This window comes from Lagopus leucura, unplaced genomic scaffold (genome assembly GCF_019238085.1).
Source record: "Lagopus leucura isolate 7727_CA_CO unplaced genomic scaffold, USGS_WTPT01 Super-Scaffold_100022, whole genome shotgun sequence".
Classification (NCBI taxonomy): Eukaryota; Metazoa; Chordata; class Aves; order Galliformes; family Phasianidae; genus Lagopus; species Lagopus leucura.
The window spans coordinates 5,845,023-5,872,850 of NW_024962275.1; the positions used below are offsets into that span (position 1 = coordinate 5,845,023).

At 42.2% G+C, this 27,828-nt stretch overlaps 1 protein-coding gene across 3 annotated transcripts in view; it reads left to right on the forward strand.

The window, feature by feature from the left end:
* The window catches only part of CDK5RAP2 (CDK5 regulatory subunit associated protein 2), a 72,501-nt gene extending 53,098 nt beyond the window's left edge, over positions 1–19,403 (forward strand). For 2 of the 3 annotated variants that reach the window (XM_042878959.1, XM_042878960.1), the window contains 13 exons: positions 632–680; positions 1,641–1,828; positions 2,980–3,105; positions 7,289–7,405; positions 8,796–8,985; positions 9,201–9,322; positions 10,395–10,640; positions 11,544–11,627; positions 11,725–11,972; positions 14,013–14,159; positions 15,627–15,765; positions 17,814–17,860; positions 18,751–19,403. In XM_042878959.1, coding sequence (XP_042734893.1) covers positions 632–680; positions 1,641–1,828; positions 2,980–3,105; positions 7,289–7,405; positions 8,796–8,985; positions 9,201–9,322; positions 10,395–10,640; positions 11,544–11,627; positions 11,725–11,972; positions 14,013–14,159; positions 15,627–15,765; positions 17,814–17,860; positions 18,751–18,810 — 1,763 coding nt within the window. In that variant the 3' untranslated portion in view covers positions 18,811–19,403. The remainder of the gene's footprint in view (positions 1–631; positions 681–1,640; positions 1,829–2,979; positions 3,106–7,288; positions 7,406–8,795; positions 8,986–9,200; positions 9,323–10,394; positions 10,641–11,543; positions 11,628–11,724; positions 11,973–14,012; positions 14,160–15,626; positions 15,766–17,813; positions 17,861–18,750) is intronic. The other variant, XM_042878961.1, reaches the window with a different exon arrangement.
* Positions 19,404–27,828: the final 8,425 nt, after the last annotated feature.

Here is a 27,828-nt window from a genome sequence, read left to right on the forward strand (position 1 = left end):
CCCTGAAATCTGAGCTGTGCAACTCTTGCCTGCCACTTTTGCTTAATTGCACAAAAATTTTGCACTGTGCTGAGCCAAGGTGACACGACACAATTCTTATTTCCTAATTCAAATTAGTGTCTGAGCCCAGGTCTCTAGCACTGAGTTGTGTGTGTGCTTACACACTGTGCCACTGAGAGTACCGCAGGCAGAGCCCTGTGTCTGCTCCTTTATTAAGGACAGCTTGTTAGCTTGGCTCCAGATGGCCAACATCCAAGTGAGCTGGAATGGTTCTTGTGTAATTTTTATTGAAGTAGCAGTGGCAGTAGTAGTGCCCCTAATCCTTTTGTCATGTAGCGGGATATTTCATCTCTGTCTGCTAACTAAAACACTAAAATCTGTGTAAAATCTGGCACATATGTTGCTCAGTCCTTCCTTGGTCATTTTTTTGAACTCAAAGAAACTTTTGTTGCTGTGTTATAAGTACTTTTTCTCACGTACATATTTGACATGAATGCACAGCGTGTTGAGAATCCACTGGCTTCTCTAAATTCTCATTAATTTACCGTTCTGTGTTTGAATAGCTTGAAATGGAGGGGAAGCAAAAATTATTCTCAGTCTCTCTCTTTAATCAGGTGCTTTTGCTTTGCAGGAGAGTCAGTAGGTGCAGAAGTTACCATACTTTATGAATTAGCTCAAAGGTAAGAGTGCAACTCAGTGTTATTTAAGTGTATTGTTGTTTGACAAGTTGGTAAGGATGCTCCATGTTTTGCAGCCCAACCTAACTGTCTTACTTTTTGGAGGGGACTTTTTTTATGCTGCCTGTTTCAGTAATATACATTTTGTTAGTAAAATATTCACAGAAAACAAGCTTAGTTTTTTTTTTTTGCTCTACTCAGCAAATCATGGAATCATTTGGAAGGGATCATTAAAGGTCCACCTTCCTGCATTGAGCAGAGACATCTGCATCTTGGTCAGGGTGCTCAGAGCCTGGTCTGGCCTCACCTTGGATGTCTCCAGAGACAGGGCATCCACCACCAACCTCTGCCAGTGTTTCACCAATGCATGGTTTAATTACTGAGGCAAACCATCGTGTTGCCAGGTTTTCCCTTTCACAAAGAAACAAAATGTTCGCTGTTGTGCTGTAAGACACCACTGTGTGTATTTAGGTATTATCCTAATTGCAGCTGCTAGAAAGGGTAGCTTTTCTGGTTGTGTGATCTTGGTGCACCAATATACAGTTCTGTTGTACTTCATTGTCAAAACACCATTCTGCTGAAGAAAGCAGCATAAGGGTGAAGGTGAAGAGAGCAGGTGTTGGCTGTGTATGCTGGGTTTCTGCCAGCCTGGGGTTCTTTTGTGCTACAGAAGTCCTCAGCTTTCTATTGAAGGCAGTTTGAGGTCCCCTTAGCACAGAGGTGACCACCTTGTGCTGCACTGTGAACACTGGGCTTCAGATTCATTGGTTGTTCCTGCTGACTTCAGTGAGGTTTGGATTTCGATCTTGATACATGCAGCTAACATAGTGCTCTGTAATGTTTAGTCACCTAAAATCACTTGCTTTACCTTTGTCCTGTAAACATGATACCATGCTGTCTTTTCCTGCTCCCAAAATAATAGAATAATCCTTATATTTTAAAACATGTTGCCTGTCTCAAAAGGGAAAATGAGAAGAATGCCACGATGTATGAGGAGCTTAAGGATGAATCACCTGTACCATCTGCTCTTCATAGCCTGTCTGATTTTGATTTGTCAGAGAAGTCATCTCTTGGATCACCAGAGCCCAGACATGACCTAGGAGAAGGACAGCATGCCACACTGGCACTTCTGCCAAGCAAATTTCCCCCAGGTAATAATCTTCCCAACGAAGATATTGGGGAAACTGCGATAAATAAGACACGAGGGAACTAATTAAGAAATAATGAAGAATGTTTGTCTGCTTCAGCTTTCCAGTATCTTGCATAATCATTGCAATTTCAGTAATAAGGCATACAGAGATGACAACGATTTGAACTACCTCCTGTTTGAAACAAAATTAACTATGATATTTTGTCTTTGTTGTTTTAGACTATCATCTTTTACGGTACTCCAGACGGTCTTTAAATAGACAAGTTATGAGGGAAAATAGACAATTGTCAAGAGATTATTGCACTGAAAAAGAAAGATTTTCTAATTTTATAAAAGCCAGTGTTGTGTTTCCTTGAGAATTGTAAGTGCTGCATAATTAATAAGCGGTGTCATGTTTGACCTGGATAGTTTCACTAAGCACGAGCGGTGCTGGCAGCAGTTTGTTACAGGCAGCAATGAAAATTTAATAGCTGAGATAGCACGTCGTGTGCAGGAGAAAAATATTGCAGAGTAAACCAGGAGTGTATGACATGGATAAACTGGCAAATAAGATAGTGACAGCTAAAACAGATAAGTTCCTGGGTAACGCTGAAACTTACAGCCAGTGGAAGAAGAATTGTAGAATGGCAAAGCAAGAAGGAACAGGTATGGTAATGAAACTTGATAGAGCAGATTTATTTATTAAGGTATGCATTGTGTGAGCCAAAGTCAAATTTATATCTGAATTACTCCAGTAGGCTTCCTATTGTTACAAGGAAGAATGTGTACTCTTAGTGTGTTTAGTCTGAATGTTTGGCTGTATTGCAGAGCTTTGGATTCATGTCTGAATGTAGGCAATATTCTACCTAGATGTTATTTCCATCTGCTACAGTTTTTTTTAGGAAGATGATGTTTAAAAAGCCTGAAAACTGGACCATTGTTAACATTTAGAGTAGTTCTCAGGACATGTGTGGTTTGGGCCCAAATGGAGAAATGCCTGTTGTGGAGACAGTTACTTAGTGTGTAACATTTTGAATGGGTCTGTGTCGTAACACACATTAGATTTGACAGGAGTGCTCAGTGGAGAGGGATACAGTCATTTACTCTAAATAAGAAGTGGTCCAAATAAGAAGAATTTCTTGTAAATAAGAAGTGATCTCTTGGTTCATGCAGAGTTATTAATGGAGTATCTGAATGAAATTCGAATCCTGAGACAACGTTTAGAATACTCCATAAAAAACAATGAGAGACTGAGGAAGCAGCTTGAGAGGCAAGTGAGAGACAAAGAGCTAGATCAAGGTAAGAATTTATCTGCTGATAACTTAAATCCACCTCTTCTGCCTGAAGCCTGAGGGAACAAATGCCTAATCCTAACCTTAACTCCATTCCTTGAAGCAATACAGATGCACAGAGCTTCTGTGGGATGCAGGTACACCACACTTGCAAGTGTTGCTAAGAGAACAGGACCGAAGTGCTACCAGGTTGTTTTAAGCCATTTGATGTTACTGTGGTTGAATTTCACCCAGAAAATTGAATGACCTTCTAGTTCTGTTATCAGAGAACAGCCCGCTTCCTTTTGCCTTTAGGACATCATTATTGTTATAATGGTCTTGAATGTTAGGATGTCACCCTCTTAATCCTCTGCCACGTCCAGCCGGGGGCAGTTGCAGGTGAGGAAGCCAATTTTAACAACATAATTTCAATTGGGCCCAAGCCCAGTATGAGAAGAGGAGGCTATTTGCACTAAATTACATTGCTGCTATTGATATGAAGGAGGAATGCTGTGGAATTAGCTCTCATACCTCTCCTCCCTGTGTACTCAGGGTGGTCAGTGCTCCAAGTACGGCACTGCTGGAGGTGCCTTCTGTGCAGCTCTATGACTACCTCTGAAGCCAGGTTTGTGCACATAAAGGACAAATAGCCACAGTAGAGCACAGAGCCTGGGCCTTGTTGTTCAACCTGTCATTTGAAGTGATTACTATGATAAATGTGTTCTACACAAAATGACATTGTGAGTTTTTAATGAGAAGTACCTGTCAAACCGATGGAAATTTTAACATTTTAACATTAACACTCTAATATAAAGCAGTGGATGAAAAAGACTAAAAATAAACATGCAAATTCAGAATTACTGTGCTCTCTCTTGGTAGTATTCGGCACCTCTGAAAACTCAGCTCAGTGGTGCATTTAAAACTTGCCATGAGATGGTGGCCAGGCTCCCACTCAGGACCATTGCCTAGCACCTTTCAAGCACACAGCACCAGACATACCTTCCCACATTTTGCTCTTTACTTGTTCTCCTTCCCAAGTTTTTCCCTATAGGACAATTGATTAATATGTAATATTACTCAGAGTGGAAGCAGGCAATGAATACATCAGTGCTCTTCTCTTAACTCAGTTTCACTAATATTGACATTAGATTCATTACGTTTTACATCATCCCCGTGATCCGTTTCTGTTGTTGTTTAAATGGATACTGGCTACAAATGGCAGTGTGCTTTCAGGAATAATTTACACTGCTGGAATGGTGTATAAAAAAAGCATCCATTTCATACATGAAGTATTTACAGTGCTGGAAAGGCACACCGTTCTCTTGAAATAACCACACTGAAACACTTCCAGCTCTGTTACAGCTTCATAAAGATTCTGGCAAGGGCATCCATTAATGCAGTGAAAGTATATTTTCTTTATAAACTGTCTTATGCTTTCTGTCTGTCTTCTTGTTGCCTTGGTGCACCTAGCAATGCATGGAGGAAAATCTTCAAAAAGAAAAGAAAAAACAACTGTGTGTTACAGCTGTTCCTTTTTGTTATGGTGTTCTTTCTGCTCTTCCTTATTCTCTCAGTTCTGAAGATCTCTTTCATGTTCTCAGATATCTTCTCTTCGAGTAATGATGCTACTTATTTTCATAATAGATGGGTTTTGTTCGTGGGGTTTTGTTATTTTATGTTTTAACTTTCAGTGTAAAAACAAGTTCCCAAGTGGAGCTGAAGGGGATTTTAGCTTTGAGTCATAATCTTCAAAGCAGTTTTTTCAGTTTTAACTTAATATCCTTACTCTGTTTTCTTTTAAAAATCGAAACCAAGTTGTAACAGAACTTAATTGCTGATGAGAGCCTCTTAAATTTGTTTGATATTGAGTTGTGTGTTCAAAGAAATTTAACACACAGAATTTTTCTTGACTATTTGGTAGATATTGCATCTATGTATGCACACACACCTGCCCGCTTTTTTTTGCCATGCTATTTTTAATAAGTTGATTTTCAAAGCATTTGAGTGCCTCTGGGCTTCCACCATTCTATAAGTGATACAAGGTGCTGGTAATGACTACATCATTACTACAGAGCTGAGATTTGCAGTGCAAGTAGAACTGAAATAATTGCTTCAATCATTTCAAATGTTAGGCATCAAAATAAAATCAAAGGTTTAATTTTGAGTTTCCTATGTTTCAAATGTTAATAACAGCAGTTAACATTAAAAGGGGTTTTTGTTTCCTTTTTTTTAACCCATAAGCAACTAATGTCTGTCCTCAGCCTTCAGCTTTGTTTTGCCTTTATTTTGCTTTCATTGGGAACGAGTGCTTCTTCCCTTCCTCCTTGCTGTGATGTTCTGTAGTGCCTGTCTTTCAGCCAGTGCTTCTTTGAAACCTTCAAGGTATGCTTTCTTAGTGCTCACACGTAGTGCTCAGCACATAACATAATGAAAACTCAAGTGTAGCCCAATTGCAGGCCCTGATGCTTCACTGTACTCTGGCTGGATGGACCTTTGCATCTATGGAGAGCATAATTGATGTCAGCAGGGCTCTGCACAGAAGTAGTAGTCTCAGTAGTAGGTCAAATTGCAGGATTGTGGCCTTATTACCACTGGCTCGGCATTATCCCTTATTATGTAAGATAACTAATAGTTATATTCTAAAGCTTTTCGGTCGGATTGTGATAGCATAACTTTTCAAATAGGATAAAGCTGGGTGATGGGCAATAAATTAAATTAGAATCAAGATGAGACCATCAAGGTTTGCCACTTGAAGTTGAATTGCTTTGTTAAAATCTGAAAGGAAAAAGCCTTTTGAGTTCACGTAGCTACCTCAACTCTTTAACATATAGATAGTAAAATGCCATTAGTGCTGAGCTTCTAGAGCCTGTGAGTCTTTCAGTAATGACAAGAGGTGCATATCATGGCACACTACATCGCAGTTAGGTAGTTGGTAAAAGCTTCAGTTGGGATTACAATAAGATGAGATTATTCAGAGGAAGTGCAGCACATCCAGTTGAATTGAATTGCCAGAGCTGAAAGGCGTCCTCCTCATACATTCCACTAATTTTTCTGCCAGCTGGTTATTTCTCTATTAACCAAACAGTTGACACTCATGCAGTTATCTCGAGCACTAAAGCATAGTAGATGCTGGGATAACCAATCAACTGAAAAATACTTTTAATGGTGATGTTAATTCCAGTGGGTTCTGAAGTGCTTTACTGACTAGAAATAGGTAATAAATGGGCAGCAACAGTTACTTGACTTGTGTTTGCAAGGCAGCTGCCTTGAGAATGGAATATGGCAGTTTTCAAGGTGTACTGTACACATCAATGTGGGATGAGTAGTGTAAATGCAGTACGTTGTGAGGATTACTTAGGCTGGAGTTCACCTGATGTGGATACAACAGGATTCAACACTCACATCCATGTGAGACCTTCAGAGTAGGATTCACCAACCCTGAGTTTCTAGCAGTCAGACATTAAAATCCAGTCACACACAGCTCCTCTTGGAGGCACTGGCAAGAAGTTCCTCCCTTTGGAGGACAGTGCATTTCCTCCCCGGAGGGATGTGCAGAGGATGTGTTCCTCTCCGGGGGTTCCTGTGCCTCCCCATAACCACTGATGGAAGCCCAAGGTGATCAACACAGGCTCAGCTATATAAACCTTAAATATCTGACATAAAGAGGTATGAGTCTTCATCCCTAGCATCATAAATTATAACTGGAGGGAAAGATGGTGACTCCACGCTTACACTCCGGACTGAAATGGCATCGTATGTATTAACATCACATTACTTCCTTCATTAGTCATTGTTAATTAATTTGTAAAAGCTAGCTGTCTCTGCAGTGGTTTGTATGAACAGAGCAATACAGAATTACAGGTAAACCTTGGTACAGTTTGCATTATTTTAAAATAGCAATGTCACAAAATACTGCTGCATTTTGTCCTGGTGTGTTGTTGGCTGATAGTTAAAGACTAGCAGGGATAATTTTGCAATTTGGGTAATGGCTGCCCAGCAACGAGAGGTACTTGTGATGCAGAGCTTTAGGTTGCTTGGCATTAACCTGAACTGTCTTTCAGTCTGTAAGGATAACCTTCAAAACACATAGGGGATAAATACCTTTCATAACATGTTTTTCTGCAATTTTAAAAATTGTTCTTGTCTGGAAAGTTTAATCTTTAATGACCTAGAGATGACTCATAAATCATCTTTTATGTACATATTTATAGGTTCTGCAAACAATTTTATCCATGGCTCAGAGCAGCATAATTCTCTCACTTCTGAAGTACATTTCCTGAGAAAGCAAAATCAAGTTCTGAATGCAATGCTGGCAAAAGGATCCAGAGGTAAAATGTAAAACTCTGCTTTACAGAAGTAGACTGCAACTCATTCCAAATCAGAAAACAAGGAAGTATTTACAGTCCATTAAATTACCTTCACCGTTCTTCCCACACCTGAAATTCTGTGCTCAGCCATAAGCACTCACACTGGGGTTAACAATGATAAAAGTGAAGCAGTAATGCTCCTTTCTCTTTATTCGTAGCATTTTCCATTTGATGTGTGCTTTCAGTTTTCCATTCTATTTTTATATACCACTCTTTTTATATGTCCTTTCCCCTCTTTCTTCTGTGCCTTTTATTCCCATTTTCATAATCCTTTTTTCTCCATGTCTGTGTTCTGAAGCCCTCGTTTTGGTGCCTCTTACAGCTTACCATTGTGTTTAAAATGTACTGTTTGTTAAAATATTACAGCTTTTGTTTGTTTCTACATCTGACAGTATGATCTGATAATACCAGTGTTGCTTTTTTATATTAAGAACTGTGATGAATAACGCATTGCTGCCCTTGAGTTTTAAAATAATATCCATGTCTCCAGAGCTGTGAGCTTCTTTTCCTTTTGTTCCTGGAGGAAAGCTGCCTACTTACCTCTTGCTTGCTTTCATCTTGGGTCCAATCTTAGCTTATCCTGTTAGCAGTGGAAGGCTGAAGGTGCTTGTTGTCAGCAGCACGTGGTATTACCATTTGCATGTGCTTTCAGCACGGCTACTGAAGGTGAAGGAATGATTTTGTAACTGTTAGGAGTTGGAATGACTCTGCCTTGTGTTACCTTGCCAAACCTGCCTCTTTGTTTTCTAATGCTGGTTCACTTCGGGTGACTTAATGTCCCTGTGGAGTTCTCTGGCCGCAGCAGTCATTTGTCCCTACCAACAGTTCTTTGTCCTGGGGAATTGTTGTACCAAGGAAGGGAGGACAGCTGTGATAAAGTTGGCAGATGGATAAGACTGGGAAGGATAGGATGAAGGGATTTCTGTGGGACGAGATGGAATGGATGCAACGCTCAGAAGCGAGCCTATTATTTTTTTTTCCTCCTAACAACTAAAAAAAGTTATTCTGGGAGGATTATCAAATTTAATGTGCCTTCTTTGGGAAATTGCTGCTGCTAGTTTTTGAATGCTTTCCTTCTGATCAGTTCCAAGATGTGGGGCATTGGCAAAGGAGGCTGTACACAGGTTTTTATTGAGCCCTCCTAAAAAACCTCTTGCAAGTCTTGGGGATTAAATGTTGTATTTTCACAGGAAATATATACAGCAAAAAATCATTTAACAATTGGGAAAGTGAAATCCTAAAACTCACAAGAGCAGCTGCTATTTTCTGTCAGTCTCTAAGAGAGATGATTCTGTTGAAAAGCTTTTAATGTGCTATAGGCAATACAAACACCACGTGTTTCTTCTTTCAGATAAACAAAAGGAAAATGAAAAGCTAAGAGAATCTCTTTCTAAAAAGAATGCAATCATTGAACATCTTCACGAGGATTATGAATGCATCAAGAAAGAAAATGAAAGGTTGAAAAATCAAATCGGCAAAAAGGAGGACGAGACCAGATATCTGACCTGTGAAATTTACAGCAGTCGTAATGAATTAAACAGGTATAGATTCTGTCCACATTTAGACATGCATTTAGGGAAGAAAATTGTCAGTGTGATGTGGATGTGTTTAGCCATAGCCATTAACATTAATCAGGTTCATAGATACATTCAAAAGGCAACGGAGGAGTTGTTGAGGAAGGAGGACCGGATTCTAGATTTTGAAATAAAGGGTAAGAATTCAACCATTAACTTAGTGATTTATTGGATCCTAACAGGTTGCAAACAGAAATGAATGTAAAGCAGCATCAGCTCTCTGAGAATGAGAAGTTACTGCAGTCGCTCCGGACTGAGATCAAAGTTTATGAAAAGCTGGAGGAAGCAAGGAGGAAGAGGACAGGTATAAACACAGTTATTTCTTTACCCTGGGCTCTTGCAGCCCTTCTCTCCCTGGATATGATCTTGTCAGAGGACAATAGGGCTTGGCCACTGCTGCTTTGGTTTTGCTTGGGTTTGCTTTGCAAAAGCAGAAGCAACAGCCTGATGATAAAATGTTGCTTTTTACTTGGGAAGTGTAGCTGCAAGGTGTGCTTATGCTCTGACCAGGCATGTTCAGGTTGCTCTCCGCCTTTAATGGAAGATATGGCACCAAATAGGGGTAGCATGGTTAGGTAAAACAGCAGAATGCCCCTCAGTACAGCATACAGGATCCAGCAAGTGTCCCGCTGGAAGTTCTTGTGAAAGTCAGCTTTTCTCTTCTTCCAACATTAAGTAATATGCCCTGCTGTTACTGTATTTCATACCTAACTACAGAACAGCCCTCTCGGTGTCAGACATTAAGCCACTGTTGGCTCAGGGATAGAAGTACATTTCCTAGCAGAGCTGGTAATGTGATTAGAGAGCAGCAGCACCCACCTCACGCCACTTGAATCCTTTCCACTATCTGGAGAACAGTTTGATTTCAGCATCAGCAACACATGAAATTTTTTGTGTACTGACCCCCTTCTATGAAAGATGAAGCCTTTTTATTGTGATGTTCAGATTTGTTGCTGGTTGCCAGGTGATCACTGTTTTCTTTTTCTCTGCAGTGTGTAAAATTAAACTCCCAGTTGTCCTCTATTCCTCCTCTGTAGTCCAAGATTACCCATTACTTCTTTTTCCCCCAGACTGTGCTTTATTGCACTTCAAATTTTGTAAATCTTCTTCATTCTCTTACTATTATATTTTTGCTGTTGGTATGAGACTTATTAGCTTTTATGGACAAAGTACAAAATAATTTTCAGCTCTTCAGATCTTTTGAGAGTAAAAGCAATTAAGACATGCTTTGTCAAACCATTATCTCAGTGCCGTTTGTAGTTAATTCTTAATATTGAGGATAAAACTGGCTATAATTTACTTGTTCAGCATTCTGATAATGGCTGATATTATTTTAATTGTGAAAGATGTTAAGTGTTTCTTTCAAATCGTTTCAGATCCCAGATGTGATGCATCAGAAGAATTTCGAAAAGATCAGAATAATCCAGTTGACTTGCATGAACTACTGACTGAAATACAGAGTTTGCGAGTGCAGCTTGAAAGAAGCATAGAGACAAACAAGACTTTGCACGAAAAATTAGAGGAGCAGCTTTCAAAAGAAAAGAAGGAGGAAATGGGATCAGTGTCAGCTGTGAATATCAATTATCTTTTCAGACAATCTCAGCATTATGCAGGAATGAACGGTACTGTGCCACAAGTGCTTTGGTTACACTGTAGAACCTGTTCCTTGTTTGAAGATGCTCTCAAAACTTTATTCAACACCGACTCTACAGTTTGGAAGCTGCCCATCAGCCCTTCAGATCCCTTTCATGCTAGAGCAATTAGTGCACGGGGTGATGACATGCACACTGTGCTGTCTTATGGGCTCCAACTGTCACTTTTTCATTCAAGAAAAGCATTTGCGGAAAATGTCTGGGATGGAAGGATGGCTGTGTTAAAGTGCCAGAAATTTTGCTTACTGGAGGGTTCTTATTTTAATGCAGGCTTCTATAGCATTTGCTGTGGTTGACTCAGGAAGGATCAATAAGTTCACTAAATGGTCTTTGTATAAATCAGTTTTCCCCTTTATGCTCTTGGGAAATATTTTACCTTTATTTCAATCACTGTTAAGTGATACTGTTGCAGCACATCAGGGAAAATGTATTCTTATGGCTGCATTTCAGGTTATGGCCCCACTATGGATGAACAGGGCACAAAAATGGTCTGTCTTGCTGCTGAAGTGCTCTGTAGCTTTCCATACATACAGCCTAAAGTCTCCCTTCCCACTGCTTGTATAGGTATACAAGATCTGACCTTATGTATGATGTAGCTTTGGAGAGTGTCATCCTTACGGAGCTGATTAAAATATCTTCATCAGGCTATACTGTAGCCACATCTTGAGTTTGGGAGGTATCTTCAACTCTGGCTAGATGCCAAAAATAATGAGTGTGGGTGAAGTTTGGAAGGTGCTTGGCCTGAGTACAAGAAAATTCATTCTATTTCCCTACTTCTTGTAGAAAAGAGGAACAGAAGTTGACCCAGGATGATTTTTTAATGTGTGTTAACTTCTATTGATACGCTCTTTCTCATTCTCTTTTGATGTATAGAAAATCCTTGCAAATGCCCTGCTGCCAGCAGAAACACTTGTGAGCTGCAGAAGCACAGACACGGCTTTTCGCTGGCACAAACAGGTACATCCACAGGTACCCTGTATGTGCATGTTTGAAAGACGTCTCATGTCAACTATGTGTAAGGATAGAACAAATCTGTACTGCTTTTCTGTGCCAGGTACACACTGTGCCTCTAAAGACGACTTAGACTGCTGCAGCACCTCATCTTCTGGTACACCATGTACCCCTCGGCTCGTTCCTGGGCATAGGATGTGGGCAGACAAAAATGGGCGCCACGTCCTGGGTTTGATTGAGGATTACAATGCTCTCCGGAAACAGATTTCAGAAGGGCAAGAGGTTTTGGGAGAAATGGAGGTTACTTTAAGAGAGGTCGCCGGTACAAAGCTGCAGGAGCCTGGAATAAAGGTAAGCAGTGAAAGCTGGTAGAAAGTGCTGGATTTTGCCTAGAGATGCAAAATGTATAGATTACAAAAACAACCAGGTTAATGGTGTAGCAGGCACTATGAACTTCTTAACTCTGGTGGGATACCTCAGCCTTGGCTGTTGAAGTTGCATCTAGATGCAGGCTCCTTTTTGTGATTCTGTATTAATGGGGCTGTGGATAAATTAGTTAATTCTGGTCCTTTAATAAGGTGTCTCACTTTACTTGAAATGAGGTGAGACTGCTTGCTTTTACTATGGAAACTGGTAGTCATCACACTGAAAGTTACTAAAAAACAACAGCAAAACAGGTTCAACTGTAAAATGCTTTAGACAGGGCTTAAGCTATGGGTATGTATCAGTAACCTAAGGATAATAATAATAAAGGAGATTTTGTTGTCATGGAGGCTTGGGATAAGCCCAGGAAATGAGAGTTAGTTAAAAGTAATTTAATACACAGCTGACGACAGCCAGCTGGCTGGGTTCTCCACTTACCTGTACCCTGCCCTCCAGTAACACAAGTGATCACATTACAGCAATGACTGATGTATGCTAACGAGGGTGGTTTCACACTGAGGAAGCTTTTATATATTTTTTCCACTTTCTGGTAGCAGGTGAATACTTCAGTAATATCAGCAGCTAATCCAGCAACTTGAATATCTCAGTAATGGGAAAGTCTTGACTTCTTAGACACAATCTGTCTTTCTGCATCATATGTGACATAAAGATACCAAGGGAAAAAAAAGATCAGATATTTCAAGGTTTTCCCCTAGAATCAGGAGAGCAAGTGTTTGCTTACACTGATTTGTTCTTACTTAGTGTTAATATCTGGGTGCAGTTAACAGCCCAATAGTGCATTCGGGATGGATGAGGTAATCAAACCTACCTCCAAGTTTCAGCAAAAGGGAAAGAACAGTCTGTATGTGTCCATGGCAGTTAATAATGAACTGAGAAACTTAACCTGCAGTAGGGGAGATTTGGAACAGAAGGTTGGAACAAGATGCTGGTGGTAGAAACAGTGAAACACTGTACTGGAGGCTGCTCACTGACACTGCTGAATCACTATTAGCAGAGATATTTCTAAGAACACTTCTATTTCCAAGTTGTAATTAGTAAAGCTGTTGAGAATGCAGCCTGCAACAACTCTGAAATTCTTTTTGTGGTATCACCTGCACACTCACAGTAGAAAGATGTGTGAATGACACTCAAGGGTCTCTGAAGTACCGTGTGTTTTCAGACGACCCAGTTAAGGTGCTAATAATGACTGAAGAAGAAATCTAAGTTTTTAACTTCTGTTGGTGTAAAGATAAAAGCAGTGAGGTTTCCTATCAGGCTTTACATCGTTGAAGTTTCAGACTACTTGGCAAATGGGATGCTTTGTATGACAGGAGGATCGCAATTCCGAGACACTGTTCAGATGATACGTTGGATGGGGCACAAACCATAAATGCCTTTACTTCACTGCCCTCCCCCATTCTGTATCACTGCTGCTTTGGTAATCCATCTGCTCCGCTTGCATTCTTTCTCTCCTTTATTTCACATTTGTGCAATTTCTTCAATTTGATTTTCTCATCTGTCAGCAGAGGAAAACACTTTATGTGTGTTCTGATAGTTATTTTAGCATTAAATGGAACAGTTTAAAGGGTCTGCTAAGGAAGAAACATCTATATTGCTTAAATTGATGTCTGTAATCATTTGACTTTCAAATAACGTGACACAAAATGCAAATGGAGGAAGGCAAGAGTTGCCAACTGTTACCATGTGGCACAGCAAATCCAGTAAATGTAATCTATTATTAATCATGGTTATTGATGAGGAGATATCTCCTTCCTCCCTCAAATTCTGAGATAATGTGCAATTCAACAGCCTGTCTAAACGAAGAAATGAGCTTTTTTGGCACACAATAGCTGTCTACATCATCTTAAATAGGAAACCTTATCAACGGAATTTATACCACTAATCAAGATTACATTTTCATCGTTCCTTAAAGGTAAAATGTAACGTGTGTCTAATCCTACAATACAGGTACCAGACCAGGCATCGCTGCAAAGCTTTTCTGCAAGCACCAACACAGTGCAGCAGATTTTAGAAGAGGCTGCACGTTTATTGAAACTTCTCTGGAGAGTTTCCCTTCCAATGAAAGCAGCACATAGTTCTGCTCACGGCACTCAGGTATTGTTCCTTTCATTTTGTTTGAGTTTTGCTGTCTGGAGCTGTTGCAGTGTGTCAAGGAGGACACACCAGTGAAGAACATGTCATCTGGGAAAATGGTTTGTAAATCCAACGTGGGTAGCCCAGTTTTTAGGTAGCTCTCATCTGAAGGCTATGGCTGAATGTGCACTGCCTTCCTGTGCTGATCATACTGCACAACTCAGCTGCTTATTTACCAGATTCCTTATATGAAGGTTTCATCTGCAGCCTTGCCGTGTGATATTTAGGCAAGCTAGGCAAACTGCAAACATTCCCTTTCAGTGAGAAAAGATTTGGACTCCCTGTTATAGAATTAAATTCAACTTGATTATATATATTCCAGTAACAACAGAAACTTCAGCAACTTTGATGTAATCTGAGCTACATTTTCGTTTTATGTTTTTGATGCCTAAGCTGTAAAATAGGATGCTTTCTTAAAAGTGTGACAAAACCCCGAGACAAGTTTTATAACATTTTAACTAAAAAGGATTGCACTATGCAAATGAATGAAAGTAAACCGAATGAGGGATGAATTATCTGTACTGTCATGATTTCACCACTCAACAATAAACTGCTTCAAACTCTGGCTGTAAAATCCATCTGAATTTTTTTTTTTTCCCTGAGCTTTTTTGTACGTATTTCTTAAAAGAAGCAGGAGATTGCTGAAGAGAATAGAACTTCAGGAAAGCTAACACTTGATATATCATTTTAATAACGTTTTTGTTGCCGTTCTAGCACTGTTATATGTGTTAAATCAGAAAAGCAGTATAAATCTTTCATGTCTCACTTCCATACGTGGGATATTGGAACACTTCCATTTTTATCCCTATGTGCACAGTATATGTGGGCAGCTGTATGTTGGCCTGGCTTGGGTGATCTGAGCACGTCACAGATACACACAGACAAAGGCTTTTTCTGTCTGTATGATTTAAACCCTGATCTGGATCAGTCAGAAAATCTGACCTCGTGTGTGAGAGATCTGAGTTTCTACTACAGTTCTTAATTAGAGTCTATTTAGAATTCTTTTTTAGACCTTCTTACCCAACATACTGAGATCTTACGATCATTAGAGTGCTTCTGATGTCTTAAATGCAGTATATGAAAGAATGCCTCCCAAAAGATACTGAGCGTTCGCTGCCTTCTGTTTAGCCCCACAGGAGTAATCAGCTCTTCTAAAGAGCAAAGTGCTGGGGGAGAATTCCAGAAGGTACTATTATCTCACAGCACAACAAGACAAATGTATAAGCTTAACTTTGCATGGGGAATCCAGATCAGTACATTATTAGCAGACTGTATCAGGGCTACTTGAAGTCCTGTTTTACGGGGTGCCAACCTTAGAAACTTCTGCTTAGAATTGGTGGTCAAAAACTGAACCTAAAGTCTAAGTGCTAACAGGGTATAAATAATTTCTGTAATGCTTTAATATATTATCATCATCTCTGGATGCAGGATGAAGGAATGAAAGCAGAAATACTTCGATTGCGGAAGAAACTGACTGAGCAAGAGAAGAAGTTACACAGCACAGTGAAACGTTTGCACTCTACAAACCAGCTGAAGGAAAACATGGAGAAAGTCATCATTGACCAGTGTAAGTGTATGCTTTACAATGGCTCTTCCTTTTTGTAATTCATGGCTCCCACTGAATTAGAGAAACAGCAAAATGAAGGCTGTTAGGCTGTGCTGAATGGCATTCATTCTATCAGTAGTTAATCTAGAATGTAAAAGGCTCTGCGTCGTGCAAAGTTATTGTTTATTGTAACACTGTGTTCCTCAAGTCATTTATTTTGCCCTTATTTAACTCATTGTGTTATTTTGCTCCATAGCCTACAATTTGTATGTTTAAATTTCATATATCTCCTGCATACAGATTATTGTTGCTTTTTTACCACTTACGAGCTGGTTTTTGATCATCTCCTCCAGAAGTGTTGTACCAGATAACATACAAGTTACTTACTTACACAAAATCTAAAATTAGATTTTGTTTAGGGTTTTTTAGTAACTCAGTTTGGGATTTGTCATATAAAAAAATCAAAGCTATTATTGTGTCTGTGCCACTCAAATCCCTCAGGAGAGATTAACTGATCTGGTTTGGTCAGTTCCTAGTTCCAGTGACGTGTCAGACAGACAGTGGGTAATTTCAGTAGAGCTGTGCAGGGTTTCAATCAGCAGAGATTTAACCTTATGGACACAGCCTCTCCTTCCATCCACACTTTAAGAGAGAAAACAGAGCATCTCCCTCTTATTTTACTCACTCCATTTCACACCCAGAATTAGATCCTAATAAAATGGAACCTGTGTGTTCTGAAGCCGTACTGCGCAGTCCTGCCTGCCTCCCAGCAGCTTCACCATTAGTGTCACATACTCTAAATTCTCTTCATGGACTGAATTTAATATTTTTGATTTAGAAAAATCTAGTTTGCCAGGTGAAGTGAGTTTACTAGCAGAGCTCTTTATGAGCAAAGAGCACAGAAAGACTTAGATACAAGATTCTTTAAGTTTCATTGATTATGGGAATTATGGATGTCAAGTCACCTGTGCCTTAAAGAGCAATTTCAGAAATGTTTCCAAATTGCATCTGTGTACAAACAACAAAACTGGTGAATCATAGGCTGGAGTTTATGATGATGCTTATATTTGTTTTGTTTTGCTAGTAAGCAACCACAGGCATTCCAGTGGGTGACCTTGCTTGGCTTCATTCTCTAAGTACCCTGCTAGCTGGTCACTCCACTGAGGATTTTCAGGTTTCTGTTATTTAGTTTAGCATTCCTAAATACATTAGAGTCAGAGACTGGAACATTCTTATGGCTCAGAGTCTTCTGTCTGCTTTCTCTGGGCAAGAGAATGTAATGCTTATAAACCTCATCTGAACCTCTGAACATGTAACAATGCAGTGCCAAATTGCAGCAATCCGCCAAGGGTATAATTATCTCATGACAGCTATACCCTTGGAGTTGTTGGGTTCTTATTATTGTAATGAAAAATCTTTATTATGGCTAAATTGTTTATTTTTGAGACTGGAATATTAAATTGGCACTTGTGAATGGTATTTTTCAGCAGTTACGGAGCTGACACAGATTGGAGAATCACATATTTAACCTGACATTTCTAAATATCAGTTTTGTTTAGAAGCATCCCCTCCTCCATTCACAGGTCTTGCTCTCTCCCTGCAGAGGCAAACTAGCTGAATGAGCAGAGAAAGCTTGGGCCACTTCAGAGCAAGCCACTGATGTGATTTCCCCCAAGCATGTCTAGGTTGCTTTGTCCTTGAACTGCAGGAGGAGCTGGCTGACTTCTTTGCCAACCCCTTGTCTTCCCAGCCCATCATCCCACATAACCTCTCCACTGCACCATTTTCTTCCTTCTCCCCCTAACCTCTGTTAGATCATGCACCATCTCTCTTAAAATGAACAGAAAGCATGCCTTTGATGCCTTGGATTGAGCCCAAGCAGGGCTTTGGACAGAGGAACAGTTCTGGGTTTTGCTAAGTAAGAAAGCTGAAGTGGTGGTGGTGGGGCTGTGTATGGTTGCCTGGCTGCTGCCCAACTCATAGATGTCAGTTTGTACATCATTTATTATTTGATTGTAAGACTTTGAGTGCAGTGCAGTGTCCTGTAATCATTGCCTCTTTGTTTCCAGTGGTTTTAACTCATGATGTCCTGAAGAAGGCTAGAGGAAACCTGGAAGTAAGTGAAGTATCTGCTGCGCTTAATTCCTTGACATGCTCAGTAGAAATAGGCTCTGCTATGCCAGTAGCATTTTGCAGAATTAGTCCAGGTTGTTTTGGGTTTGCAATTGGAACAACATTAAGATCAAGTCTGGGTGACAGCAGGTTACCACGATAAATATTCTGCACTACTTGATGTTTGAATTAGAGTTTCATGACTGGCCCTGCAAACAGCTAAACCCTCTCTCTTTTCTGATACTTTTCCCCAGATTAATATTCAGATGTCTTTTTTCTTCTCCGATGGTTTATTTTCATCAGCTCACAGTCCAATAAGCTGTCTACTGAAGAAGTTCACAAAAGGCATCTTTATTTAAAGCCTGAGTGTGGGTTAACAACCGGTGCTTCTGTTTTCCTAAAATGCAGACCTGATAGGTGAAGCTTCTGCAAACAGCTCTTTGCTAATGCAGAGCATTAAATTACTTTGAGCGTTTAAGTATCCACTGCTCGGATTTGATTTCTCCCAGAAGGCTCTGACTTCACTCCCAGAAGGCTGTAATATACTTCTCCACTCCTAAATCGCATCCTTCTCCTCACACCATTCCATTCTCAATGGCTGTATGGTTCCCAGCCCGCCCTTAAATTTCTCTCTCTTTTTGTCAATCTCTTCTCTATTATCCTCATCAGCAGCACCTTCTGAGCACCTCCTTATGCAGCTCCTGCACGGGTTCAGTCCTACCTGAGTTGGAGGTTGAGGACATGAAGTCTTTCTGCTTACAGAAATCTCATCTTTCGTGGGTAGATCAGCTGAGCACAGGATTTGCTGATTCTTTTGCGGGATGAGAGCTCAGGGATAGGGACTGGATCTGTGCAGTACAGCAGAACAGTATTAATTATTGCTTTTCTAACCAGGTCCCAGCAGCTGACAATCAAAAACCAGCTTCCTATTCCAGCAAAAAAAGGATTCTCTGAAGGAGAAAGGCCCACTAATAAAGACAGACCGTTCCTCTGCATGGTGGTTGCTTCTTTATGCCTTACTATTTATTGATGTTAAAAGAGCTGAAAGAATATTTTTATGGAACCAGCTGTGGGGAGGGAGGAGAGCAAAAAAAATTGTTTTTTTGTAAATAACTTATTTAACACTTTCTGTAATGTAAAAGATGTTGGTTTTTAATATTTATTACATAAACATGGTACTGGAGTTATTGAAAAAACCCAGATTTTTTTAAAGCTGGCTCACTTGAGATTTTATATTGTGTTATACAGCTGTTTGTTGTTGTAGTCATACAGGTCCTGAAAGAATCAAGAGCACAATCCATCTTCTAGCCCTTTTCTCTACTGCTGAAATGACAGAACAGAGGTGAAAGAAGAATGGTTTTGCCAGCTGTCGTTGCTTTATAGTAACATAAATAATGTTCAGTATTTAAAGGCATTTAAATCTCATCTGGAAGATTCTCCTGGAAGCCACCTCCTGTGGTTCCTCACTGCCCTGTTAGGAAGATACATTGATGCTAGGTCTGAAAATACTATATAGGGTCAGACCATTCAATTAAATTTTAACATAATCACAGATCTGTTTGCGTTGTTTTGTTTGAGATGGCAGAACATCGAGCTCTTGTTGAACAAAGAAGGCAAAGAAGGCAAAGAAGCTCTGAGTCTGTCATCATGGAGCAAATGGAATGCAGCCCTTGCAGCTGTGTTTGCTCACATCACTGCTAAGTTCTCTCTTTGAGAACCTGCTTTCAAGCAGCCACAATCAAAAGGCGTTTTGCTGTTGGCAGAGAAGCATTGCACTCCCTTCTGTACCCCTCAAATCCATACTAAGAGAACAGGACCTCGCAGAAAGGCCAAAGCTTGACAGTTTTGAAATCCATTTTTCTGCTACAAACACTCCAAAACGTCCTAATTTTAAAGCTAATCATTTATTATTACTTTTAAAAGTGTTCTCATAGCAATGTTTTGGCCAGGCAGCACCACACGTACGTGGTTGTGCTCCCTTCATCCTCTGTTGCCTTTTCCACAGCTCAGTCCAAGCTGCCCACACAGACTCTATGCAGGCAGTGGCACAGCATGAGCTGGGACATCATTTAGTTTAACCCTCACACGCCCATAACTGAAAGTGCTTGTTGGTTACAAAAACGTGGTGCAGTCCTGGCTCTGTGGAACAAAATGAATTTGAAGTTGATGATGCTGTACAAGATAACTTACCCTCATCATCCACAGAGGTTGGCACGAGGTCTGGGATATCTCAGCACAGGGTTGGGTTCTGTTGGGTCCTTCATGCTGCACCCTGGAGAACAGGCAAGAGCAAGAGGCTTTCACTGGAAAATGAGTTTGTGCTCACTGAATGCTGGCTGTGCTCCCCACAAGGGTTGTGTGTGCTGGTGGGGATTTATTAAAGGTAGAACAACAGCCACACGCTTTTGAGCTGCCTGATTTTCACAGAATCACAGCACTGGGTTTTCTCTGAAGCACAACAATGAGATCCCAAGCTGGGCTGCTCCTTAACCTGGGCTGCCCAAAGCTGCTTCTGGCTGCACAGTGCTCACTTCTCCTTCTGAGATGCTCCGAAGCAAAACGTTGGACTGCAGCTGACAGCAGGGGGAGGCAAACTCATTTGTCTGGATTAAAGGAAAAAAAGTGAAAAAGTTTATTTTTAACTTTGCAAATTGAAAAGTGAGGGGGGGGGAGGTAAGGAAAGAGCATGCAGTCAAACTTGCTCTTCAGTCTCTTCACACGTTATTGTCCTCACAGCTCACTAAAAACGTCAAGTTAATTTTACTAAGTAGCTAAATTATAGACACTCAGATGTAATCAGAATCTGCTATACATTTCAACTTTCAAAATTAATCATCCTACGTTTTTGAGTTGTAACACCTGAAGGAAACAGCTGTACATCTATATATAGTGCAACCCCTCTCTTGCTCTTTGTGCAGCTTTTTTTTCTTTTTTTTCTCCTACACCATCTGTGATTAAATAATAAAAATTAAACGTTTCCTTTTTTTCCTGAGCTGATTTGTCACTGACTCCTGCTGGTCCCTGCTGTGCCCAGCTCTGCTCCTGAGCCCCTTTGCCTTCCATCAGTCTGAACGGAGCTCTGGTAGGGCAGGGCAGGTGAGGCAGACAGGTTCCCTACTGGGAAGAAAAAAACACTGGTGGATCATCAGCTCTTTAAAACGAGGCAGTTCTATGAGATCAAAGCATTGCATCTCCACGAGGAGCGCCTCTCAAACGCGCTATTTACTGGGCCAGTTTAAAAACAATTAAGCTAAAAAAGCGTAGCAGATGGAGGGCTGCAGCAGACAAAGCTTATGGAGTGTTAAACTTTGTCCCCATTACACAGAATTAAGTTTTCCTGTAAAAATAACTACGGGGGAGAAAAATCAGCGGCGTAAGCAAATAGAATTAAAGGAGGGGCTCGTTTACTTAGGGAGTTCCTGTCTGTGCTTCCATTTCGTGTGCAAGGTGATTGGAAACAGCCGAGAAAAGCAAGAGAATGCTTTTTCCTTCTCCTTAAGCCCCTACAAGCAGTGAGTGAAGGCGCTGCTGGTGTCACACAACATTCCTGCCACCAGCCCCGTCCTGCAGGCTGTGCCTGTAGCTGACATTACAGTCGCCAAAGCGAACAAACAGAAGCAATGCCCCAAATCACGGCAGCTGGCTGTATTAAAAATAAATCAATGCTAATGCAGTCAAGCGTTTAAAAACAAAAGCACAGTAGAACAGGGTGGTATTTTAATTCACCGAAGCTGCGTTTTGGGGGGGGGGGGGTGTTGGGGGGGGCTGTGTGCCATTCACACCGGGGTTCAGGCAGGACAGGGCTCACACCCTGCTGAATGTCAGCCTGCAGAGCTGAGCGAGGTGCACACAGCTTCCTTGCGCTCTGGCTTTATTCTCAACCCTGAACGAGACAAAGCGGCTCCTGTCATCACTTCCAAATTCAACAGAAGCTGCAATATGGAAAAGAGAGGAGGAAAGAAAAAAAAACCAAAACACCACCACCAAAACCAGAAATAGCTGCAGCGCCTTTTGACGTTCTGTTGACACTCAAAGCCAAAAGGCTTTGCAGGCTGCTGACTCCGACACGGAGCCTCACCTGGCAGCACTGCGCTCTGCAAAGTGCCGCACGCTGCCCTCCTGCTCATGTCTGCAATGGGTGGAAAGAAAGTGTCAACAACCACAGAATCACAGAATCACAAGGTTGGAAACGACCTGCAAGATCACCTAGTCCAACCACCCTCCCATTCCTATCACGGTACCCCCAGCACGGTACAACACGGGTACCCCCACGCACAGGGGTTCCCCCATGCAGGATAACCTCACACACAGGGGCACCCCTTCTTCCCCTCTGCCCAGCTTTAAGAGCCTGAAGATGTGCCCTCCATGGAGTGCAATGATCTGAAGGGAGGTCAGGGATCTCAGGGCTGCTGTCCTTTCCAAGCCCAGCACCCAACCTGCTTTCTGAATCGATTCCTCTTGAGAAAAGCCCTGCTGCCTACTTCTTGTGCGTGTTTGCCTTTCCTTTCTTTACAAAGATACTTGTTACAATCCCTCCCCCCACCCCCCCTTTCCCCTTAGCCCCATCAGAGGAATCTACTTGGGTAATTTGTTAAAGCGGATTGCTGGGGCATGCATTATGGATGAGATGCAATCTTTATTTTTGCACTGCACTGGGTGCATTCTCAAACAGAATTGGAACTGCGTGCCTGCACGCAAAATGAACATTAGCTGCTCAAAAAAAAAAAAAAAAAAAAAGAAAGAAAGAAAGAAAGAAAAAAAATGCCCTTTTGTTTAGAGGAAAGAGTGGAGACAAGAAACTCTCCACTCTTTCAAGCTGCTCTGCTTGGGATTGCTCAGAGCAACTGACAGCAAAAGCAGACACGTCTGTATTGTGCTGAGTAAACCAGCTCAGAGCAGCTGTGCTCTGTATGACATGCAGTTGGTGAGGGTGCTCAGCACTGTCACCAGGCACAGCCACCGAGCTCAGGTGCCACTCGCTGTGTCCTAGGAGGAGATTTGCACTCTCCATCCCTTTCAGGGTCTGAGGATATGAGCTGCCAGCACTGTGCCCAGTGCCCTGGGCTGAGCTGGTGAAACAGAGCCACACAAAAAAGGCACAGACAATTCGGAGGCCATCCAGACAACCCTCTCCATGCTGTATTCCATGCTTGGAGGTCACCTAATATTATTTTAGAGTAGGAATCATAGAATCATTATGGTTGAAAGAGACCTCGGAGATCATTTGGTCCAACTGTTCACCCGTCACCAACATCACCCACTACACCACGTCCCTGCGTACCACATCTGCATGGCCCTTGAGGAAAAAGGAACAGCAGATAAAGGAAGGATCGAGATATAAGGTTAATTATTTTTGATTCTATGGCTTAGAGGCTTATTTATCACACCTGTAAATTGCACTTCAGGAAGCTAACATGGCAGCCTGAGCCTGGACATTATTGAGACGAAGTAATTGCAGTGCTCGGAAAAGTGGGAAATGTAACCACATTATTGCATCATTAACACGCTGGCACTGCTGGGAGCAGCATCCCCTGCACCAGGCCCAGTGCTGCCCTTCACAGCTCTCAGGCCTATATGTGCCAGCAGCCTGGAAAACTGACAGCTAAGGGGTGAAAAGGCAGCCTGCTTCACCTTGAGTCACCAGAGCACATCGTGCATTCTCCAACAGTTGCATAACCCTCAAATAACCGCATTGTGAGCCAGCCTTGCTGCAAATGGGAGAGTTCTCTGCATTCCCTGAGCACCATTTGAGTCCAATTGCTCGTGGTTTCCCTCCAGTGTCACTGTGGAACCCACATCATGTTCCCAATGTACTATTTGGCACAAGGCATCCTCTTACAGCTCAATATTCATCTCACATATCCTATCACCATTCCCACGGCCTCCTGCCTTCAAGACAGCCTGATCCCTAACAGAGAAACACACGTAGTGCACATGTTGGATAGTGAGTTCAAAGTGGAGAAAGCTATTAATTTATAACAGCGGTATTTCTTACACTAAGGGCAGTGAGGCAGCAGCATGGGTTGCCCAGAGAGGTGGTGGTGCCCCAACCCTGCAGACACCCAAGGTCAGGGAATGGCTCTGAGCACTGATGGAGCTGCGGGTGTCCCTATTCAGTGCAGGGAGTGGGACCAGATGTCTTTAAGGGCCCCTTCCAACTCGAATGATTCTATGATTCTAAATGAGGGTTGATGTGGACAGAGGTGTTGCCGAGCATCATTCGTGTTCCTGAGACCTCCAGATGTCACAACGGCTCTTAAGAGCCTCGGGTGGTTTGAAATGCAGTATGGGTTGTCTTGTGTTTGATCTCCTAAACCTGTCAGTCTCCATCACTGTCAGCAGCTGTCAAGATAAGAGGGGACACGTTTTGATGGGAGCCTGATTATTTTTTGTTGGTGTAGAGGCAGAGATGTATACGGTCCTGAAACCTGACGTTTCTATTTCTTCTACTGGGGGAAAAAAAAAAAAAAAATAGGGCTGGCTTCCACTCCAAAACCAATTTCCTTGATGGAATTCACCCTGCAGAACAGGAAGGAGATTTGCATTTGTCTGCCTGAATGCAGGCTCGCATGCACACACTCCTTGATTGTTTTTAGTTACACCCGATGATAACGCAGAGAGGAAGATCGATACGCAGCGAGCTGCCCTACTGACCTCCAAGCAGCACAGAATTTACACCAAGCCTCGACGTGGGGAAACTCAGAAACATCATGAAAGTTTCATGCAGCCAGTTCTGCATTTCCGTAAGCACGAGCTGCTCCCCTCCCTCCAGGTCTCTGGCACCGAACTCATTTCCCCCAGGCTCTGCTGCTGGGGGGATTTTTGCAGCAGTTGTAACCCACAGCTCTCACCAGGCCCAGGGCAGCATCTCCCTGAGTGGTGATGGTTACACTGTGCTGATTAAGGGTTTAATTAGCGTGAGCTCACACGGCGATTGCCCCACATATCAGTGCCATCAGTTACTTGCACCATGCTATTAACCACTCCACATATGCCACATCACTCTTCTCTACAATACTCCGTAAAGTGTTTTAAATTTCTCTGCCACCTTTCTTTCCCTATGCCTCTTGCCTATAAAAGGAGACTGGAGAGCTCAGTGGGATAGGGTCAGCTGGGTGAGGGAAAATACCATCACTATTGCACCTTACAATTGTTCTTAGCTGCAAAAGCATATAATGGAATAAAATCATGCGCTGTGATCAGCTGTATAAAAACACTCAGTCTGAAGTGATGCTCCGGTTCCTCCTCAGCCCAATGGTACATTCCAGATTCACTGTTTGTGGGTGGTGTTTTGGTGAGCATCCGATGTCACCAGTTTCAGAAGCTGCAGGGGATGCTCTGGGTGGATCTGGGTTTTTAGTTTCCTTGCATGGCAGACCCAGGAGGAGCAATTTGAACACAGGTATCTAAAGAATGCAGAGCCCATCTTAACAGAGGTGGCAGCTATTTGCAAAACATAAGGGAAGCTGACAAAATAAAATAGAGCCCATTGCGAAGACACAAACAACACAGCTGACCTCTTCCCAAAGCTGAGCTTTTCCAAATAGCCCATCTGTAACAATTCCTTTTCCCAGCCTCGGGCTGCTGCTCCTAGCCGGCTGCTTTAACCAGCTCTTTCCCCCTCAGGAGCTCCCACAGTTGAGAGAGCAGAGTAGTGAAGCCATGCATTGCCTCCTGCATTGACATGCTCAGGTTCTTATTCGCACAGAAACTTTAAAAAAAAATCTATAATCACAAAGAAACCTCGTGATCTCTTTTCTCAGAAATCTCTATTCCATTAACTCTAGATTAAGGCACAACACAAACCAAAAGCACAGGAGGCTCACACTGGTAGGCAACGAGAAAACAGAGGCAGAGTAAACAAGCACAGTCAGCTTGCAATGTGAGCAGAGGATTTTGGCTCTCACAAGGTGATCCTGATGGGAGGAACAGTCAGTCCCGAGTGCAACAACAACACGTGGCCAAGAGGGTCTGTGAGAATTTGGTAGCAGAGATAAGAAGGAACCAAACCCCAGCGAGCATCGCTTCCTGTGATTGATGAGTTGCTCTGCTTCAAGCTGGGGAACGTGCGCTGCACTTGGAAAAACGCAAGCGGCTGAGAGTGCCCTGATAGCAGACAGCCACACTGAGAGCTAAAGGAAAGCTGGTAAACAAGAAAATGACCGTAATCCCATTACACAGTGACAGAAAGCTGGGTTCTACCCCTCAGGGAGAGAGCCGAGCATGGTCCATTCTGAACCACTGTAGCAGCAGCTCTGGAAAGCTGAGATGGGGCAGTTAAACTGCAAGGGATTTCAGCATCCATTTCTGATGCCAAGACCCCACCTGGATAAGTGTGACCAGGTAATGGTGAGCAGCAGGGGGCAAAGCAGGACAGCTGTCAGTGATTTGGCTGCACACGGCTGTCAGCCATGCCCACAGCCTCTGCCTTGCTCCACCTGGCTTTAGTGTTGATGCAAGGATGGAGCAGAACAATGCTCATTTCAGTGTGGGTCCTCGGCATTCACATGCCTCTGAGCACAAGCAAGATGCTGGTATTGAAGCTGGGACTCCAGGCATGTCTTTGTGCCTCCACACTGGACCAGCAACTGGCAGGCACCAACCAGACCAACCCACACTCAACAAAGAAAATACCCTGTATTTTCCACAATCTGGTGGCACAGGTTGAAAGCCTCACCTCAGCAGCACCGACATGGAGGAAGAGCTGTTTCCCACAGCTTAGTGTCCCAGGGCAATCTGCTACATCTGATCAAAGTATTTCCAGCAGCTGGGACATGCACGAAGGCCTCTCCTTTGCCTTTGGGATATAATGAACAGCTGAGCTTGTGGGGCTGCTCTTCCTACAGCCGAGGCATGGATCTCTGCATCCACAAGCACTATTGGGATATAAAGAAAAGATTGGATACGAGGGCACTTGAAGCAGTGGCAAAGGTTGCCCAGAGAGGTGATAGTGGCCATCCCTGCAGACAGCCAAGGTGAGGCTGCTGGGGCTCTGAGCACTGATGGAGCTGTGGGTGTCCCTGTGCACGCAGGGAGTGGGACCAAACAGCCTTTAAGGGGCCCCTCCAACTCAAATGATTGTGATTTTATAATGATACAAAAAGTTTTCAGGCACAAAGTAAGTGAGGGAAGGTGGTAAGGAAAGGGAGGTATGACAGCAGCACGGGGGGGGAGGGAGGGGATTCTCATTGCCTGTTAAGTAATTCAAAAGCTATGGCTAGGTGCCAGTTTGCAGCAAGGAGCTATAATTTGTTCATGCGTAATAATGAAATCATCATGTTTTGGACATTGCTGTCAAATTGGATTGAAATTCAGAAAAACAATTAAGATGTGCATGTATACATAGAGACTGATCACAGCAGCCGGCCCCTTACAAACAGATGTCTTTAGAGAACATTAAAATGGGGAAAACAAACCCAAAAAACTACTACCCAAGGCACTGTGAAATACACCTTCTCTGTTAAGGAGTTCTCACACTGCAACGGAATTCTGCACAGGGGAAAACGTTCACCAGAAGAGCAAAAGAGGAACGAAATGCTGCAAATCCCATAGAGCTGCCTGCATCTCCAGCATCCCCAGTGGGAGCCCTGTAGGAACAGCCAGAACTGTGATGGGCACACAAGCCAAATGGCACGGCTGACAGCAGCCCACACAGCAGAGGTGATTATGTGACGCAAGGCAGGGATCTTTCCAGCTGGAGGTATTTTAAACACATACAAAATAATGTCGGAATCATAGGACTGCAATCTTTAAATTATATTCAAAAAAGATGCTCAAAGCATATATCATTGAGTTATGAACAGCTTTGGCAGCTTTATTGATGATGTTGAATCTGGTTGACAGATGCATTTACACTGCATAAGCATTTGAGATGCTAGAGTAATTGCTTATTAGTCTTGTTGTGAGGCAAAACACCAGATTGAAATAAATAGGAGCTCATGAACACAGAATTTTGCAGCCTCTTTGATTATT